The following is an 18417-nucleotide window of genomic DNA, read 5'->3' as shown; positions in this document are numbered from 1 at the left end:
GCCTGAAGTTAACCCCAGTGTTCTCTGCAGGGTTTCTTTAAGACTTTCAGGACGATGCAGAAAATAGTGTAGGCAAGCTTACCTTCTATTTTTTTTCTACTATGTCTAGTTTTAGTGTTGCCTTAAGAAAAACAGTTTTTCCTACTGTAATATTGTATTTTATTTACAAAAATATTAAAACATTTATAATAATCACTTCCACTTCAAGGTATAGAAAATGGGTTTGGACCATTGAATTAAAACTCATGGCAACTGAAACCAATGTTTAAGAAAAATAAATAATCATAAGAAGGGGGATGTGGGCACTGAATGAACAGTTTATCTGCAGTAATTAAATATTACTTAGAGGTGAAGTAAAACGTGAATCTGTGCACAAAATTATGTAATTGGAAGATTATGTTTGCTTTATTTTAACGCCATGAAGCAAAAAAAGCAAATAAGAGGATGATAAGAAATTCTGAACCGCAGTAAACAGAGTACTACAAAATTCATATGTTCTGATTTACATACAAATTAGTGTTCATAGTGAGGAATAAACCAAGCTTATAATTACATCATTACTAGAAGAAACAGCAGGGAAACCAAAACTTTGCAATCCCTTTCATCAATCCAGCTTTTTACTTAAATCATAAATTCTACACATTGGAAGGTTTAAGGATATCTTTTCATTCATATTGCATATTTCTAAAGAAGGCAGATTAATTTCTATAATCCTTTACAACATACTGAGGACATCTCAAATAGCCTATAGCCTGCGCAAATATTAAAATAAAGTTTGCTAAAAAGGCCTTAAATTGTTACTTCGTGCCATAAATGCACCTTCATTCATACGAGATGCCAGGTTAGTAATTGAAGACCCCCTGCAGCAGATATATGTAAATGCTGTGTAAACTTTGGCGTCTGGTGGTCTCCGCATTCACAAGAAGGAATATGAAGGTGATCTTTTCCACACTTATGTCACCACTGGGACCAAAAATTGGTTGTAGCGGTCTCATGTCCTCCTTTGTTTGGAAGTATGTAATCACAACTGGAAAGACTAGACATTAAAGGTCTTCCAAACCCTCAAAACCATTAACTTATTCCAGCATTGTGCCTACCGTTACGGTACAGAGATATTGTGATGTCTGGACCTGTTCATGAGCCACCTTGCAACAGGGGTCATCTGCAATATACAGCTGACCCTCGGCTACAACATTAAGCTGACCCTAGTTTGCAACAGCAAGGACTTAACTTCAATCCCAGCCAGTTAATCTCGCAGATACCAGTCAACACATGGGGCCAGATTTATCATTACTCTGAAAGCTCACTCCACTTTAACATACGGCTAAAGTCAGTTTTAGCCAAGTCAGATTTATGAACGGCCCTTTAAGACTGTAATAAATGTGGTTTGACGGTAGCAGTTTATCCATCAGTAAGCAGCTTTACAAAAGTCGCACATCTTTACGAAAAAGTCGCACGTTTTTATGAAAAAGTCGCATGTTCTTTTAAAAAGTTGCATAAGTTAAGCATGGTCCTCACTGCAATGAAATTGAGAGTTTTTTGCGACTTTATAAATAGTCCCAATAGTAAATCTGTTTAGAGATTCATTTACATAAGAAAACACGCCCACTTTCAGAAAACTGGCGAGCATATGGCAGAGCACTCCATTATTCTGACCTGAGCTAATGATAAATCTGGCCCTTGGTATTAACTAGAAAGATTGTTCTCTCTGTAAATCCGCCAGCACAACAGCAATGCATTCTCAAGGTGCAGATAGGTCTCTAACTGCCATAGCAACCTAGAAATGGTCCCTAGGTCTGTTTAGGAGCCTGTACAGCCTTATCTAATAGCCTGCCTGTCATGGTAACAATAGACAGATACATTGCAATACAGTGGATTGAAGCAATCAAGGACTACAGGGTAAAGTCTCCTAGTGGTATTAAAAGATAATAAGGTTAAAAAATCTCTAGAAAAAAAATGAAAAAGATAAGTAAATAAAACCCCAAAATTGTACCAATAAAAACTACAAAATGTTCCACAAAAAAAGTGTTTTCAATGTTCAACATAGAATAAAATTGTGTTAAAGTGGATGTCCACGGCGCTGTAGCCAAAGAAATACATCACTGGCTGCACTGCCAGGAAGAGGATGGAGCGGTAGTACTGGATTGAAGGAAGCTGGGAAGCTAGCACATCAACACATATGATACATAATCTCCTGCATTTGTGCCCTTTAAATACAATCTGTCACCAGAAAATGCAATGTAATGTACAGGAAGAACGTTATAGATCAGAAAGACCTGAGCAGACTGACATATAGTTGTGTGGGAAAACATTCAGTAAAACTTAAGGGTAGGTTCACTGCATAAACGATTCCTGGCCCCTAATTAACCCATTCAGGACTTCAGTTCTACATGTGTGACACAAGTTGGGGCTTTAAAGCTGCTACCTTCTCAGGAGCTGAGCGGGCACCATAGCCGCTCTTTGACTGGTGTTTTACACAGTAGATTCTGGAAAGCAAGTCAGGGATCAGAATAAGGTTTCACACAATTGATATGGAATGAGTCAGGGTCTATTCAGGTAAAAGCTAATGGCTTTGAATGCAAGTTTAATCAGCTTTGTTTGCAATTGCGATCAGTCAGTGATTCAGTTTGATCCGCATGGATTTAATGTAAGCAGTTTTTTTATGTATTTTTCACGGACATTAAAAAAAACTGAATAAGACGCAAAATCTCCCCGTAACCATCAGTGAAAAATGCATTGCATCTGGATGCCTTCCATCTTTCATGCAAGCCCTATTCACTTCTGTGGAGCCAGAAATGAATGAGTCGGGATTCAGTACTGATGCCATGCATTCACAACAAGCATCAGGCCTAAGTTCTATGGGATCAGACCATTGCATGTTTTTAGAAAAAAAAAAAAAAAAAAAAAAAGATATATTTATTCTAATCACTACCCTTTGCTTATGTTATTAATGCGCAATAAAAAATTCAAGGGGGTTGTCCAAGTTATTTTGTGTTCTTTGTAGGTTTCTAACTAAGCAAATGTAGTGAATTTTCAATTCACTTACTTCATGTACAGTGGTCTTCTCCTAGTTAGCAGAGCGTCACATCACCTGTGATGCCAGCTTCTTTCCCTGCTCTGATGAAGTTCCCGTGCACAAGCCTGAGAGAGCAGGTCTGCCTCTGTGCACAGTACGTCACTGTGGGCTGTGCTGGTTGGAGTGACAAGCTACGCCCCCCTGCACTGCCGGATCTGCTGGCTTAGCTGTCTGCACTGTGTCTCCCCTCCTGCTGGATTCTCCAGGAAAGTTAAACCCCTTCTACCATCAGCAGCACAGACTCAGGGTTGGAGGCTCTGCCTCAGGTTCTGGGCAGCTGCAAGGTTTTCTCTTCTCCAGGTACTGAATAGACAAATGCTGTGTACAGGATCTTCCCTCACTCCTCACCCTGCAAACACAGAGCTGACAAAAACTTAGGAGTCCTCTCCTCTGTACTCTTCTGCTGGCTGTGAGGAAGGGTCTGCAGAGCATTGCACAACAGGCAGGGGGAAGATCCTGTGTGCATCATCAATGTCACTGTACTATACAGCTTGGACTTGTAGTACCACATAAGCAACAATGATTATCTCAGCAGTCAGACTGTAGCAATTTTAATCATCCCTTTGCAGAGCAGTGGGAGGGGAACGGCAGTATTTGTTGACACCCATAAATATTCATGAGAAAAACCTCAGAGATTGTTGTTACACGCCCCCACAGCTCTGCAACTGCATGTAAAAAAAAAAAGGTCAGAACAGAACTGGGAAATGAGGAAATAAAACTTGCTTAACTTATGTATATATTACTTAGGGCTCTTTCACACTTGCGTTGTCCGGATCCGTTGTGTACTCCATTTGCCGGAATTACACGCCGGATCCGGAAAAACGCAAGTGAACTGAAAGCATTTGAAGATGGATCCGTCTTCAAAATACGTTCAGTGTTACTATGGCAGCCAGGACGCTATTAAAGTCCTGGTTGCCATAGTAGTAGTGGGGAGCAGGGGAGCGGTATACTTACCGTCCATGCGGCTCCCGGGGCACTCCAGAATGACGTCAGAGCGCCCCATGCGCATGGATGACGTGCCATGCGATCACGTCATCCATGCGCGTGGGGCACCCTGACGTCACTCTGAAGCGCCCCGGGAGCCGCACGGACGGTAAGTATACTGCTCCTCCGCTCCCCACTACACTTTACCATGGCTGCCAGGACTTTAGCATCCCGGCAGCCATGGTAACCATTCAGAAAAAGCTAAACGTCGGATCCGGCAATGCGCCGAAACGACGTTTAGCTTAAGGCCGGATCCGGATTAATGCCTTTCAATGGGCATTAATTCCGGATCCGGCCTTGCAGCAAGTGTTCAGGATTTTTGGCCGGAGCAAAAAGCACAGCATGCTGCGGTATTTTCTCCGGCCATAAAACTTTCCGGTCCTGAACTGAAGACATCCTGATGCATCCTGAACGGATTTCTCTCCATTCAGAATGCATGGGGATAATCCTGATCAGGATTCTTCCGGCATAGAGCTCCGACGACAGAACGCAAGTGTGAAAGAACAAAAGAACGCAAGTGTGAAAGAGCCCTAACCATCAGACTTGCAGTGCTTTATTTTTTTATATAACCCCTTTAAATATTATCAGCATCACCACAACACCCATACTATCAAAAATATAAAAAATATTTATCTGATACGTTGAACTGCATAATGAAAAAAATAATTTTAATTAAAAAAAATCAGATCGCCCAGCAAAAAAATGAGCCCTTACATCTACATAGATGGAAATTAGATACTTTTAGCCCGGTATCGATAAGATACCGGGATTTGTCTTTGATCGATACTAGGCTGTGCCCCATGTTCCCTCAGCAGCACAGGGCAGAAGGAAGCAGTCTCTTCCTCCCCCCTGTGCTGCTGCCACCAATGAGAGGAGAGAGGGGAGGAGGAGGGGAGGGGCTGTGGCCACTGCGCTACCAATGATAACTAACTTTTAAGACATTACAAATGCAGGCAGCGGCAGAAACACATTGCCAACACCCTGCCTCTGACAGGGCGCTGCGATCCGCGGCAATTAACCCCTCAGGTGCCGCACCTGAGGGGTGAATTGCCGCGGATCGCAGCGCCCTGTCCGAGGCAGGGTGCCGGCAATGTGTTGCTGCCGCTCCCTGCATTTGTATATTAAAAGTTAATTATCATTGGTGACGCAGTGCGGCCTGCCCCCTCCTCCCCAGTATTAAAAACATTGGTGGCGCAGTGCACCCTCCCCTCCCTCCACAGTATTAAAAACATTGGTGGAAGTGGCCACAGAGTCCCCTCACCTCCTCTCATTGGTGGTACAGTGGCAGCTTCTGATTGGAGCCCCAGCAGTGTAATCCTGGTACAGTGGCAGCTTCTGATTGGAGCCCCAGCAGTGTAATTCGGTTACCAGCCAGAATGCTACTGAAGCCCTGGCTGTCATGATAATCTCCCTGATGCCGTGAGCACAAAGCACAGGGCAGCAGGAACAATGCGAGATCCTATTCACCCTGATAGAGCTTTATTAGGGTGAATGGGACAAGGGATTTAAAGATCCCAGGTTCTAGTCCCTAAGGGGGCACATAGTTATTAAATAAACTGTAAAAAAATAATAATAATAATAATAATAATAATAATAATAATATTTAAAAAAAAAAGGTAAAAGAAACACACCAAAATATTAATTATAAACTACCCCCTTTCCCAATTTTACATATAAAATATATGAACAATAAATAAATAAAATATTACATATCGCCACGTCTGAAAAGTCCAAAGTATTAAAATATTAAAAAAAATATCTCCTATGCGGAGAAAAGAAAAGAAAAACTGCACGATTTGCCTTTTTTTTTGTCACCTTGTCCCCCCCAAAAAAATAGGACAGGACTGTTCGATTATGGGCTGTTCCATAAAATGGGGAATGCATGCAGCTTTTTTTGGCGTTTTATTTTTTTGTGTGGTATCGAATTTGGTAATACTTTTTTATGGTATCAAAACCGAATCAAAATTTTGGTATCAAAACAACCCTAATGGAAATATAAAAGTTAAGGGGGTCAGAATATAGAAAGCTAAAGAATTTTCTTTTTCAGATTATTTTTTTTAACGTTTTCATACACAACTGAAATTAATTCAACACTTCAGTTTTACCACAGAGAAAACTTTTTAAAAATGAAAAACAAAAAACTATATGGTCGGAAATTGTGTTTTCCAATTTCACCCGATTTGAAATTTCTTTCCAGCTTTCCATTACATAGTGTGCAATAGTAAATGGTGCCACTAGAAAGTACTACTTGTCCCACACATAAAAAGCTTTCAGTGTTCTTTACTCCTTCAGTACCAACCCACTTTTCACCTTAAATCCCAGGCCGATTTTTGCAAATCTGACATGTCATTTTATGTGGTAATAACTATGGAACAGCAGCATAATGACTCCCATAGAAACTCCCAAAAAGTGACCCCATTTTTGAAACGACAGGATATTTTTACAATTTTGGAGTTTTTATCGCTCAATATTATACATTTTATTCACATAAAACTTTGTTTCAATACTGTACGGAGCGAGTGCTCCGTACTGTATCAGAAAGTATAGGCTCCAATGAGCTGAAGTTATTAATTTGCAAAGTCTCGTGAGACTTCGCATAACAACTTTATAAATTGATTTCTACTATAAAAAAACCTTGGAACTGAACCAGAGTTCGGGAAATGTTTTTTATACAGTAGAAAGCAACTTATGAAGTTATTACGAGACTTCGAGAAGTAATAACTTCGTCTTATCGGAGCCAATACATTCTAATACTGTACGCTCCGGAGCGCTCACTCCGTACAGTATTGAAACAAAGTTTTATGCGAATCGACTTTGGATGTTTAATCTGAAGTCGATTCGCTCATCCCTAAAGGTAATCAAAAAATGACTGCACTGGCAGCCTATTTTAAATTTTTATTTTTCCGTTTTACAGAACAAAAATTAAAAAAAATCATGTTTTTGTGTCTCAATTTTTGCGCCGACTGTATTGTCTAGGTCTCTAGGGGCTTGTTTTTTGCAGGAAGAGTAGACTATATTGGTGCTATTTTTGTTTTGGCACAGTTATTATTATTATTTTTGTGATATTTTTATAGAGCAGGTCAATACTGACGCAGTGATAGCGAATATATACATTTTTTTTATTTTATTTTTACACAATAAAAACATTTTTGAAAAAAAAAATCTTATTTGTGTCTCCATTTTCTGAAAGCCAATTTTTTTTTTTTAACATTCACTGCCGATTGTCTTGTGTAGGTCCTCGTTTCTTGCAGGAAGAGTTGACGTCTATCGGTGCCATTTTTGGGTACATATGATTTTTTTTATTGTTCAATATTACACTTTTTGGTACAAGGTGAGCAATAAATGGCTGTTTTGGCATAGTTTTTATTTTTTTTACTGCATTCACTTGAGGGGGGTAGATAATGTGATATTAGCATTTATTATTATTTTTTGTTCAGTTTTACACAGTAAAAGCATTTTTGAAAAGAAAAAATATTATTTGTGTGTTGTCATTTTATGAAAGCCATATTTTTCGGGAGATTGTAGGGGCTCATTTTTTGTGGAATGAGGTGACTGTTTGGTACTATTTTGGGGTACATACAACTATGTGATCGCTTGGTGTTACACTCTTTGTGAGGTAAGGTGACCAAAAATGTCTGTTTTAGCACAGTTTTTATTTCTTTTATACACCATTCACCTGACGAGGTGGATTATGTCATTCATGGTGGCTTCTTGTAGACCCAGTCTGTAAGGATGTGTGCGGCAGGTTGAATGATTACTTTAACAGATAGCTTACTCAATGAATAAAGACTCCAGAGGTGATTTTCAAAGCTTCTTTACAGTGGGATGCGAAAGTTTGGGCAACCTTGTTAATTGTCATGATTTTCCTGTATAAATCGTTGGTTGTTACGATAAAAAATGTCAGTTAAATATATATCATATAGGAGACACACACAGTGATATTTGAGAAGTGAAATGAAGTTTATTGGATTTACTGAAAGTGTGCTATAATTGTTTAAACAAAATTAGGCAGGTGCATAAATTTGGGCACCACAAAAAAGAAATGAAATCAATATTTAGTAGATCCTCCTTTTGCAGAAATTACAGCCTCTAAAAGCTTCCTGTAGGTTCCAATGAGAGTCTGGATTCTGGTTGAAGGTATTTTTGGACCATTCTTCTTTACAAAACATCTTTAGTTTATTCAGGTTTGATGGCTTCTGAGCATGGACAGCTCTCTTTAAGTCACACCACAGATTTTCAATTATATTCAGGTCTGGGGACTGAGATTGTGGCCATTCCAGAACGTTGTACTTGTTCCTCTGCATAAATGCCTTAGTGGATTTTGAGCAGTGTTTAGGGTTGTTGTCTTGTTGAAAGATCCAGCCCCGGCACAGCTTCAGCTTTGTCACCGATTCCTGGACATTGGTCTCCAGAATCTGCTGATACTGAGTGGAATCCATGCATCCCTCAACTTTGACAAGATTCCCAGTCCCTGCACTGGCCACACAGCATGATGGAACCACCACCATATTTTACTGTAGGTAGCAGGTGTTTTTCTTGGAATGTTGTGTAATTTTTCCTCCATGCATAATGGCCAAATAACTCAATTTTAGTTTCATCAGTCCACAGCACCTTATTCCAAAATGAAGCTGGCTTGTCCAAATGTGCTTTAGCCCACCTCAAGCGGCACTTTTTGTGCTGTGGGTGGAGAAAAGGCTTCCTCTGCATCACTCTCGCATACAGCATCTCCTTCTGTAAAGTGTGCCGAATGGCTGAACGATGCACAATGACTCCATCTGCAGCAAGATGATGTTGTAGGTGTGAGACAGTGACAGGTCTCACGCAGGTTGGAGGTAAGGAAGGGGTGGATAGTGCGGTCCACACCCCTGTTCCACCACAGGTGAGAGAAGCTGGAGGTAATCAGCCTGGCATAAGGCACCTCCCAGAGTGTCAGAAAGGGGGGAGTGTGGTACCTGTGGACAGAGGCCTGGAGGCTCTGTCAGTGTGGTCCAAGCCAGGAGGGCTGAGTGACCACGATTCCCCAAGAGACACTGGACTGGAGACAGTGGGCGTACTGTGCTCTGTACAGCCAGGAGGCTGTGGGACATTGGCTCAGAAAGTCGCATGTGTTCACAGGGTGTGAACAGGGACTTAGGTGAGTCAGGGATCTATTTGTTCAGTTAGAGCCTAGCCGGGCAAGTGTTTGTTATGTTGTATTATTGTTCATGTTTATGCGTATGTGCCGCAATAAAGCACAGTGTTTGGATCTTAAACTTGGTGTCCTGAAGATATCTGTGAGACTGACCCCCGAAAGAGAGCTGATCCCCTACAAGGTCTTTGGAGCTGGTCTGCGGGTTGACTCTGACTGTTCTCACCATTCGTTGCTTCTGTCTATCTGAGATTTTTCTTGGTCTGCCATTTCGAGCCTTAACTTGAACTGAGCCTGTGGTCTTCCATTTCCTCAATATGTTCCTAACTGTGGAAACAGACAGCTGAAATCTCAGCTACAGCTTTCGGTATCCTTCCCCTAAACCATGATGGTGAACAATCTTTGTTTTCAGGTCATTTGAGAGTTGTTTTGAGACCCCCATGTTGCTACTCTTCAGAGAAAATTAAAAGAGGAGGGAAACTTACAATTGACCCCCTTAAATACTCTTTCTCATAATTGGATTCACCTGTGTATGTAGGTCAGGGGTCACTGGGCTTACCAAGCCAATTTGAGTTCCAAGAATTAGTTCTAAAGGTTTTGGAATCAATAAAATGATAACAGTGCCCAAATGTATGCACCTGCCTGATTTTGTTTAAACAATTATAGCACACTTTCTGTAAATCCAATAAACTTCATTTCACTTCTCAAATACCACTGTGTGTGTCTCCTATATGATATATTTAACTGACATTTTTTATCGTAACAACCAACGATTTATACAAGAAAATCATAACGATTAACAAGGTTGCCCAAACTTTTGCATCCCACTGTATGCTTCAAGGTAGCAAGGATATGAACATAGAGGCTTTTTCATAGATACATTTCTAATGAAGTTACACAGCTCCCAAACTCTGCAGACTCTTCACAACAACTATACAAAATGGAGTTACAGCAGGAAATGGAGGGTGGGAACAACCAACTAGCCAGAAACAGGAGGGGTGTAAGGATCATACCAAATAATATAGTAACATTACATGCAATAACAACTGCCAGACAGTAAAAGCTGCGTGGCAGCACGTCATATTTTTATAGAGCCAGTCGTTTTGTATGCAGCAATACCTAAGGTCTGTTTTTCTTTTCTTTTTTCTTTTCTGTGGCACTTTAACTGTTGGGCGTATGATCCCCTCTACAATGCAGTACCATACATTGTGTATTGTAATGCATTGACTGTCAGTGTAATACACTGACAGCCTGCCTGTAAGATCTAGCCAGGGGTCTGGGTCTCACAGGCTTCCGTAGGAGGCAAGCCCCGATGCCTGTGTAAGGCGTTGGGCTTCTGTTGCAGCCACCGGGTCCCCATCACCGCATCCTCCGCAAACCCTGTGCATCCTGTGGCATTGACTGAAGCATGCAAGAAGTTATTACGCCACCATTGGTGTATTCACAGATGCTGATGTATACATCAGGGGCCTGGCTGTCATGAATCAGCTGCAGCTGATCGGGTGAGCGCAGTTCCTGCATCCGCCCAATCAGAGCTCTGTGCATGTACGTCGATTGTATCCAAGGTCCCCCTCTGCATTTATGCTCTCTCCCCTCTGTGGACATGCTAAAGTTGGAGGTTATATTACCTCCAATAAGCCCCCATTTTTTTCTAGAACCTGTTGACCATTTTAATCCTGGCAATTTTAAGCCCTGTTTAGACAAGGCAGATATACTACACTGTGCCGCAGTCTCCTGTTAGATAAACTAGCGCTATTAATGTTTTAGCGCAGTCTTGTTTGGAGTGATGGGGATGCTTGTTGCCTGATTGACATCCCTACTCCCGTCAAACCACGCCTCTCAGCAGCGTCATTTAGCTGGTGTGCTCTATATTGGATGGATACAACCACCCTTTCATCATGTGATTGCTGCGCTGGCCCTTCCGAGTCACAAGACAGCCCACGTGACGGTGATGTCACTGACTTTTGATCATGTGATGGGTGATAGTACAGGTCACATGCCGGATAGGGAGTGGCTACTGGTCAGCGCGACTGGCTTTAAAAAGTGCCGCTGCTCAGCTTCTCATGCGCTGCTGCCATAAAGCCCCGCTGGACATCATACAGCATGAGAAAACGGAGGGCCTCCATTTGTGTGGTGGAATGGATGTCGACTTCCAGACTATACCTCTGCATCCAATTGAGCCTTCATCTCCACTCTGAAGTTAAGTTGAACTTTTAGTTTGTTGATAAACGGCTGACATATTGTTGGAAGTCCCCTGATGAGTTGGCCCAAGGCTTGGAAAAGTTATCTTTATCTATACCTGGGCCCTTATGGTTGTTTCCTTCCCTCTGACGAAGCTGGGCAGTCAACTGGCGCGGCGCAGGGACAAGAAGGGACACCTTAGGAGTCAGGAGTGACACGTGGGGGGCTCGTCCTTTTGAGGGTGACCGTTTTTCACCCCGTGTAGGGATAGATAGTGTAATTGTAGTAGGGACTTGTAAGGGAAAAGACCCAGCACGTGGATCCCCTCCTATCCCTACCTATACAACAATCAAGGGTCAATTACCTAAGAGAATAGTCCTGTGGTATGGTTCAGCAATTCTGAGGTGTACCAATGTGTGCGATTGTTTGTTTATTGTCCCTATTGGGCTATTATTTTAATTGTACATTAAAAGTTAAGTATTAATTAAGGTCAACACCATTTTTGTTCTATATAATTGCTTAATATTGGGTACCCATTTTGTTTGTAACCATAATTGACCATTATTTCCTATGGTTGTGTGATTAGTCTAATGACAACAACCAAACATTTTTACAATTGGATTTTTAGCAAAACTGGTCTTGTATTTTAAATTATTCAAAGTACAGCATTGTATACCATGGTCTTTTGTTATGGCTAATGCACATTATGATGGCCTTGCAATCTGCTACTGAAGTGTCACAGACCATAACTTGTTTCATGCTAGCTACTAAACAGCTTTCATATGGTAATAGAAGCAGTCATCCTTGATTGATACCAGGATGAGCAAACTAAACTGCAACACTAAGCTCCGAAAACAAAGACATACTCATACAGCAAAGTCAAGACAATGGAGCAAGGCTAAACTTTCCTCCTTTGGAATTTAGACAGCATTGCTGTAATTTGCCTTCAGAGTTGAAATCACATAGACTATCTAGCAGTAACATTATATAATATCCAACGACACATCATATACATAAACAACAATATTAACCATTAGACCAGGTGGCGCTTGCTAAGAACAGTTTCCAGGTTGTAAAGAATTCACTCCATCAGTAACCCTATGAACATGCAGCTTTCTATCAGATGAAGTAGCAGAATATTTTCTCCCGAGAATCATCTTCGATGCTCACATGAAGTAAATTCTTAACAGTATGTGATTGCACAATGTCATTTTATAAAGAAGCATTGTGCACAATTGTAGATTTATAAAGAATCATTTTATTACTTAAACCAACACATGATAGGAAACAGGATCACACTATAAAACTTGTCTCCGCAAACATTTGTGGCCTGTATTTCCATCTTTAGAAATCAGATGACTGCTCTTTGTGAAATATTGGCAGGCGCGGAGATTTGCAGATTCAGAATAAAGAACAGCAGACAGTAGAAGACACTGTGCCTTGGGCAATGTTATGAATGTTACACAAGGGGCAACTGCTCTGAAAGACTGGGCAGAAATTCATATGCAGGCAATGTAGATGAATGAGACATTAGTCTGATGCAACCCTTTCATACATATAACAGGAGTGAGTGTATGAAGAGTATTTCTAAAATATAAAAAGTTGTTTGGAGCTGTATGAAATTACAAAAAAGGGTCTTTTGTTTCCCCCCAAAAGTGCCGCACTTGTTCTCGGGTTGTGTATGGAATTGCAGCACAGCCTCATTCAACCCCTTCATCCACGAAGGGTTTTTAATTTTTCACTCCCTGTCCTTCTGAGGCAATAACTTTTTTTTTTTTCCCATTTATATAGCTGTATGAGGGCTTGTTTTTCTGGGCCAAGTTGCACTTTCTAATTTCACCATTTAATATTGCATACGATGTAGTGGGGAGCTGTAAAAAAAGTGTTCCCTATAAGGTAAAACTGGCGGGGAGTAGAGTTAACACTCCTGTTTTCTGAGATTTCTGAGTGGTGTTATCTAATCTAAGCAAACACCTTCAATTGCTTTTCAATGGCTTTTGTCTCAAGATAATGCGATGAGTTAAGAAATTTTAGTTAAGAGCTGGAGTGCTAACTCTGCTACATCTGTACTTTCATTCTCCAGGTCAATACAATTACAGTGATACCACATATGTATAATTTTGCTTGCATTTTAAATAATGGGGGAAAAAAATCATCAGATTGCTTCTCTCTTACACTCCAATGCATTAGCATTGGCGCATATAAGGGTTACAATGCATTCCTTTGGAGGACTAAAGCTGCCACACAATATATCCGGCTCTTACAATCTCCGCCAGGGGGAAGCCAGAGCACACCCCGAAGTGTGCGCTTCCAGGTTTTAGCACATTCAGATGCCGTGGTCACATCTGACCACGGCATCTGAAGGATTAAAAGTCCACGATCAGCATTACCGCCAGTCGCGGACTTTAGTCGCGGGTGTCTTCTGTATGAAACAGCAGGCACCCAGTGGCTATGGCACCCACTGCATTAATGTACGCCACTACTCAGGAAGAGGTTAAACGCTTACTGTAATATGAAGTATACCCAGAGCCTGACCCAAAGTGACAACAGCTAATACATACTAGATAAAAATAAGAAGCTTTACATTTCCTTTAAGTCAAATTCTATTAAAGGAGTATAAGCCCCCAATGTCTGACAGAGGTGGGACCTGCACCTATCTCGTAAACTTAACCGGCAAAGTGAAGGAGGGCGCATAGCGCATGCACAGCTACCCTCCATTCATTTCTAAAGGGCCGCTGGCTTGGCTATTTCCATCGGACCCATAAAAATGAATGCAAAGTGCTTGCACAGACACCGCTTCCATTCACTCCAATGGGGCTGACGGAAATAGCTGAGCCATCATTCGGATATTTTCGGTGGTCTCATAGAAATGAATGGAGGGCGGCCATGCATGCACCCTCCTTCACTTTGCCGGCTCAGTTTATGAGATAGTCGTGATATGCCCCCATTGTCTGAGATGGGAAAACCCCTTTAACCTATGCTTACCAGAGGAGTAAAATGATTTACATCTCCGTTCAGTTCTAGACAACAAAAAAAAAAAAGATGCATGTCCATCCAGTTCATCCCACCATCCTGCAATGTTGATCCAGAGGAAGTAAAAAATTGAAATGCGCTAGTAAACAATTTTCCACATCATATGGAAAAACATTCCTTTCCAAATCTGGCAATCAGAATCTCTCTAGATAAATGTCCCACGTCCATAAATCTAGTAACAATAACATGCCATATTATGACACTCAAGAACGACATCCAAGCCTTTTTTATCTCAATTTGTGAGTATTAGTGAGTTTGCTATGACAATGTCCTCTGGCAGCGAGTTCCACCATCTTAATGCTCCTACAGTAATCCCCTTCTATGTTGGTATAGGCACCTTCTTTCGTGTAGATGTAGAGAATGCCACCTTGTTATATAGATGCAAATGAAAATCTGCCACAGAAAATTTGTAGATAGAGGGATAGTATTCTGGAGAGGCTACACTGTATAACTTTCAACACATGAAGAACTGTAAAGGTCAAGTAGAAAGAGGATTTTTCAGAATATAAAAAGAATTACTTTGTTAAAAAGCTCTTACAGCTTGCATCCACACTGAAACCAGTTGTTCTAGCTCCATCTTGGTTTGGTTAGACAATTCCAGAATGCGTTCTCTATTTTCATGGCTAGTATAAGCAGAGTCTGTGAAGTCCTCTGTATGCTCCAAAATTACTTCTAACATAGTGGAAAGATTCTCCTTCGAGAGGAAATACAGGTTATCTCTAAGTCCTTCAACTTTACCCTAGAAGGGAATATAAAAACAATCAAATATAGAGGAAATCTTCACAAAATAAGCTTTTTTAGATGTACATTGAGCCATACTTTCAAAAAAAATAATTTTTTATCTTGTCAACAACTTTTTTTAAGCAAAGTCAGAACAAGGGTAATGTATACCTTAACATTTTATAGCTTTAACCCCTTAATGACCAGGCCTAAAAAGGCCTTAAAGCGCACCTCAATTTAAAAAAAGAACGTTTGCATAATGGCTGTGCCTCTTTATACAATCAGAACTCTGCAGGAGCAGTTATGTTTGGACTTCCCTAAAGTCTCTTTCTGCCATATTATCCCATTTCAGCTGCATAGCTAGATCTATTTCTCTCAGTAGCACTTCCCACTATGTTTGTTTTCTTCTAGGGAGTTCAGAAAGCTAATAAGGAGGGATAAATCACACTTACAGAAAGGCAGGAGACTCCTGCTCCTTCAAAAGATTTTTTTAATTAATTAAGGTCTGTTTTATTTATTGGTACTTGTGATTTATAAAGCCTCATGCAGACGTCCGTGGAAGACGGTCCGTGAGATACCAGACTGGCATTGCAGGAGTGCATGGCGTCATTGGTTGCTATGACGCCGTGCGCTCCAGCAATGCCAGTCCGTTATCTCATGGACCGTGTTACACGGACGTCTGCATGAGGCTTAAGGAATTGGCAATTTTAACATTTGAATAAGCTATGTAAGACCCACCCCATATGCAAATAGAGGTGTTATTTAAGATTGAATAACATTGATTACATGTGTGTTTTATATAATATCCTGCAAGTATAATAAATATCCTTGGCTAAACCTAGTGTTGCAGTACTTCACCATCTTGGATCTTATCTGGTTTGTCTCTCAGAGGGATTATAGGAGAAGGAAACCAGGAGAGAAAGAGGCAACATGGCCAGCTTGCAGTGATTGTCTGTGTGCTTGTGTGGAGAGGAGGAACTTGGTCTTCCCAGCTGCTTTGGATTTTTGGTCATTGATATCGGCAGCGCAGATCTAGATATCTGAACTTGTTTGCAGTGAAGGTGGCCTACTTCTATAAATCCTGCAGCGCCAAAAAACTGGATTCTGGACAATAAGGTTTTTTATTCTTTGAATTTGCATGGCTTTTCAGGCAGCTCAGCTCGCTATGACAGTACTGGTAGCCTTCATAACAAACAAACAAAAAAAGATAACAATCTGAGCCCCACAATATCACCATGGGAGAACCTTCCCTCTGTCTAACCCCACAGATAAGCTAAAGAGACAGCACAAAAAAATATTTTTTACCCCTTTGAGAGGCGCCACCATCCCTCTGATGAGAAGTGTATATTAAAATATAACTTTTAGTAGGTTGTTATCTTCAAAGGATTTTTTCCTTTTTGTATATATATTAAAATTGAAGTTACTAGCACATATGTAAAAAGACTCAATTAGAGGTTAGTCAAATGATGTCATAACATGAATTAAAAAATAAAAGCAATTTTGACTCACTTCACCCAGGAGGTATTGGATGGGATAAGCACAAAACACCCACCGAATAACCTCCTGCGCCTGGGTCGCCTATAAGATCTCACGTAATGACAGCAGTCCAGTCGAACCTCTTGTCAATCGTCTTTTATTGAACCACAGGGTGGGGTGAAGGTATCTTGCTCAACGCGTTTTGGGGTATAAGAAAACCATTTCATCAGGAGCATATGACATCACATCTTTTCAGGGGTATAAATACATAAGATGTTTGAAGAAAGAACGCCAAAAACCGGAGAAAAACATCACTTCCGGTTTGAGCTCCAGCATGGAGCGCACCGGAAGTGACGTTCCCCCCGCCTTACAGAAGAATAATGTTCCATGAGAATCATAGAATACAGGTTAATAGTTACAGACTAAAAGTCAATGGTTGGAATATACATCATTGTAGCTACACTGCAATTGGAGATGCCTTATAGTTTGGGGAACAGTGGGTTTTTTTTCGGGTGAAAGGGCGGAGTCCCCAGTGTCACTTCCGGTTTTCGCTCCATCCAGGAACGGACCGGGAGGTGTCGCCCTTTTATAGTTACAGGTTGGGGCTAAAGTAGTTCGGAGCCTGAGCGGCTAGTACCTGCAGCATTTGTCAAATGCTGTTTCTTCGTTTTGGATGGGTTGGAGCTGGTGTCGGAACATCACTTCCGGTAAGTGCTCCAGCTTGGAACGCACCGGAAGTGACGTTCTCCCTACTCGACACCAGACTGTCTCGGCTAGGGAAAGATAAAAGTGCTTGCATTCTCTTTTACATGGTTACATACGGTATATTATAGTCCAGAATCTTATGGCCAGAAGTATGTTTATAATTTTCATATCTATGTTCTATATTGGAAAAGCTACAGCACTCCCGGTTTGCGTTCCACCTTGGAACGCATTGGTGATCTCAACTGTATACAATGCACTGTAACTGGAGATATATTCGTTTTATATTAAACTGGTGTATTTTTATATAAAAGCAAGGTATAGATATAGAACAATGGAGATTAAGCGTAGTGGTTAAATGTTAAATATCAAATATATATATATATATATATATATATATATATATAGATAGTAGTGTGTCAAGGAAAACCTATATAAATATTTATAAATATAAAAATAACCATAGATATAAATATATTAAGATAGTATTGAGACTATTTGTGTAAAAATACATTTCTACAAAAAATACATTATTTTTAAAAAAAAATATATAATATATATATATATATATATATATATATATATATAAAAAATGATACAAAAATATATATATATATATATATATATATATATATATATATATATATATTAAAAAAATATGCTAAAAATACTAAAAATGTTGAAAAAAAACCTTGATGAATAAACATCATGTTTGTCTATACATCAAAAGGTCTTTGATGGTGGTATACATATTTATTTTATATTCAATATTCACTTTGGTTTAAAATATATAGAAAAAAAATAAGGAGTATATATATGTGCGAGTGTTCTAAAGCATAATTGTTGGTGCACTGGTCTATTGGTTATTTGGGAAGAAAACATTTCATATACTCTAATCAACAAATGGAAGGTATTCTAGTAGTTTGAGTATTCTAGGGTCTCATTAAGTCCAAAAGGAACAAGCGTGTTAAGTTTATGAATCCAGTGCATTTCTTTGCGACAGAGTTGCTGATAGGTAAATGTCTGTTCTAGCGGTGAAACCCTCAAGCTAGATGGATCACTATTATGTATCTCTGTGGTAATAAAAAGTGCAGATAAGGGAGGGGGTATAGGTCAT

The 18417-nt window shown here is 40.3% G+C and overlaps 1 protein-coding gene across 1 annotated transcript in view; it reads right to left on the bottom strand.

Annotated features, from left to right (window-relative positions):
* Positions 1–18417, bottom strand: part of CTNNAL1 (catenin alpha like 1) — a 225483-nt gene that overhangs the window by 73673 nt on the left and 133393 nt on the right. Inside the window, exon 7 of the mRNA XM_044294669.1 lies at positions 14941–15141. Within this exon, the coding sequence (XP_044150604.1) occupies positions 14941–15141 (201 nt within the window). The remainder of the gene's footprint in view (positions 1–14940; positions 15142–18417) is intronic.

The sequence above is a fragment of the Bufo gargarizans genome, chromosome 5 (genome assembly GCF_014858855.1).
Source record: "Bufo gargarizans isolate SCDJY-AF-19 chromosome 5, ASM1485885v1, whole genome shotgun sequence".
NCBI lineage: Eukaryota > Metazoa > Chordata > Amphibia > Anura > Bufonidae > Bufo > Bufo gargarizans.
This window is presented reverse-complemented; position numbering and strand designations above follow the sequence as displayed.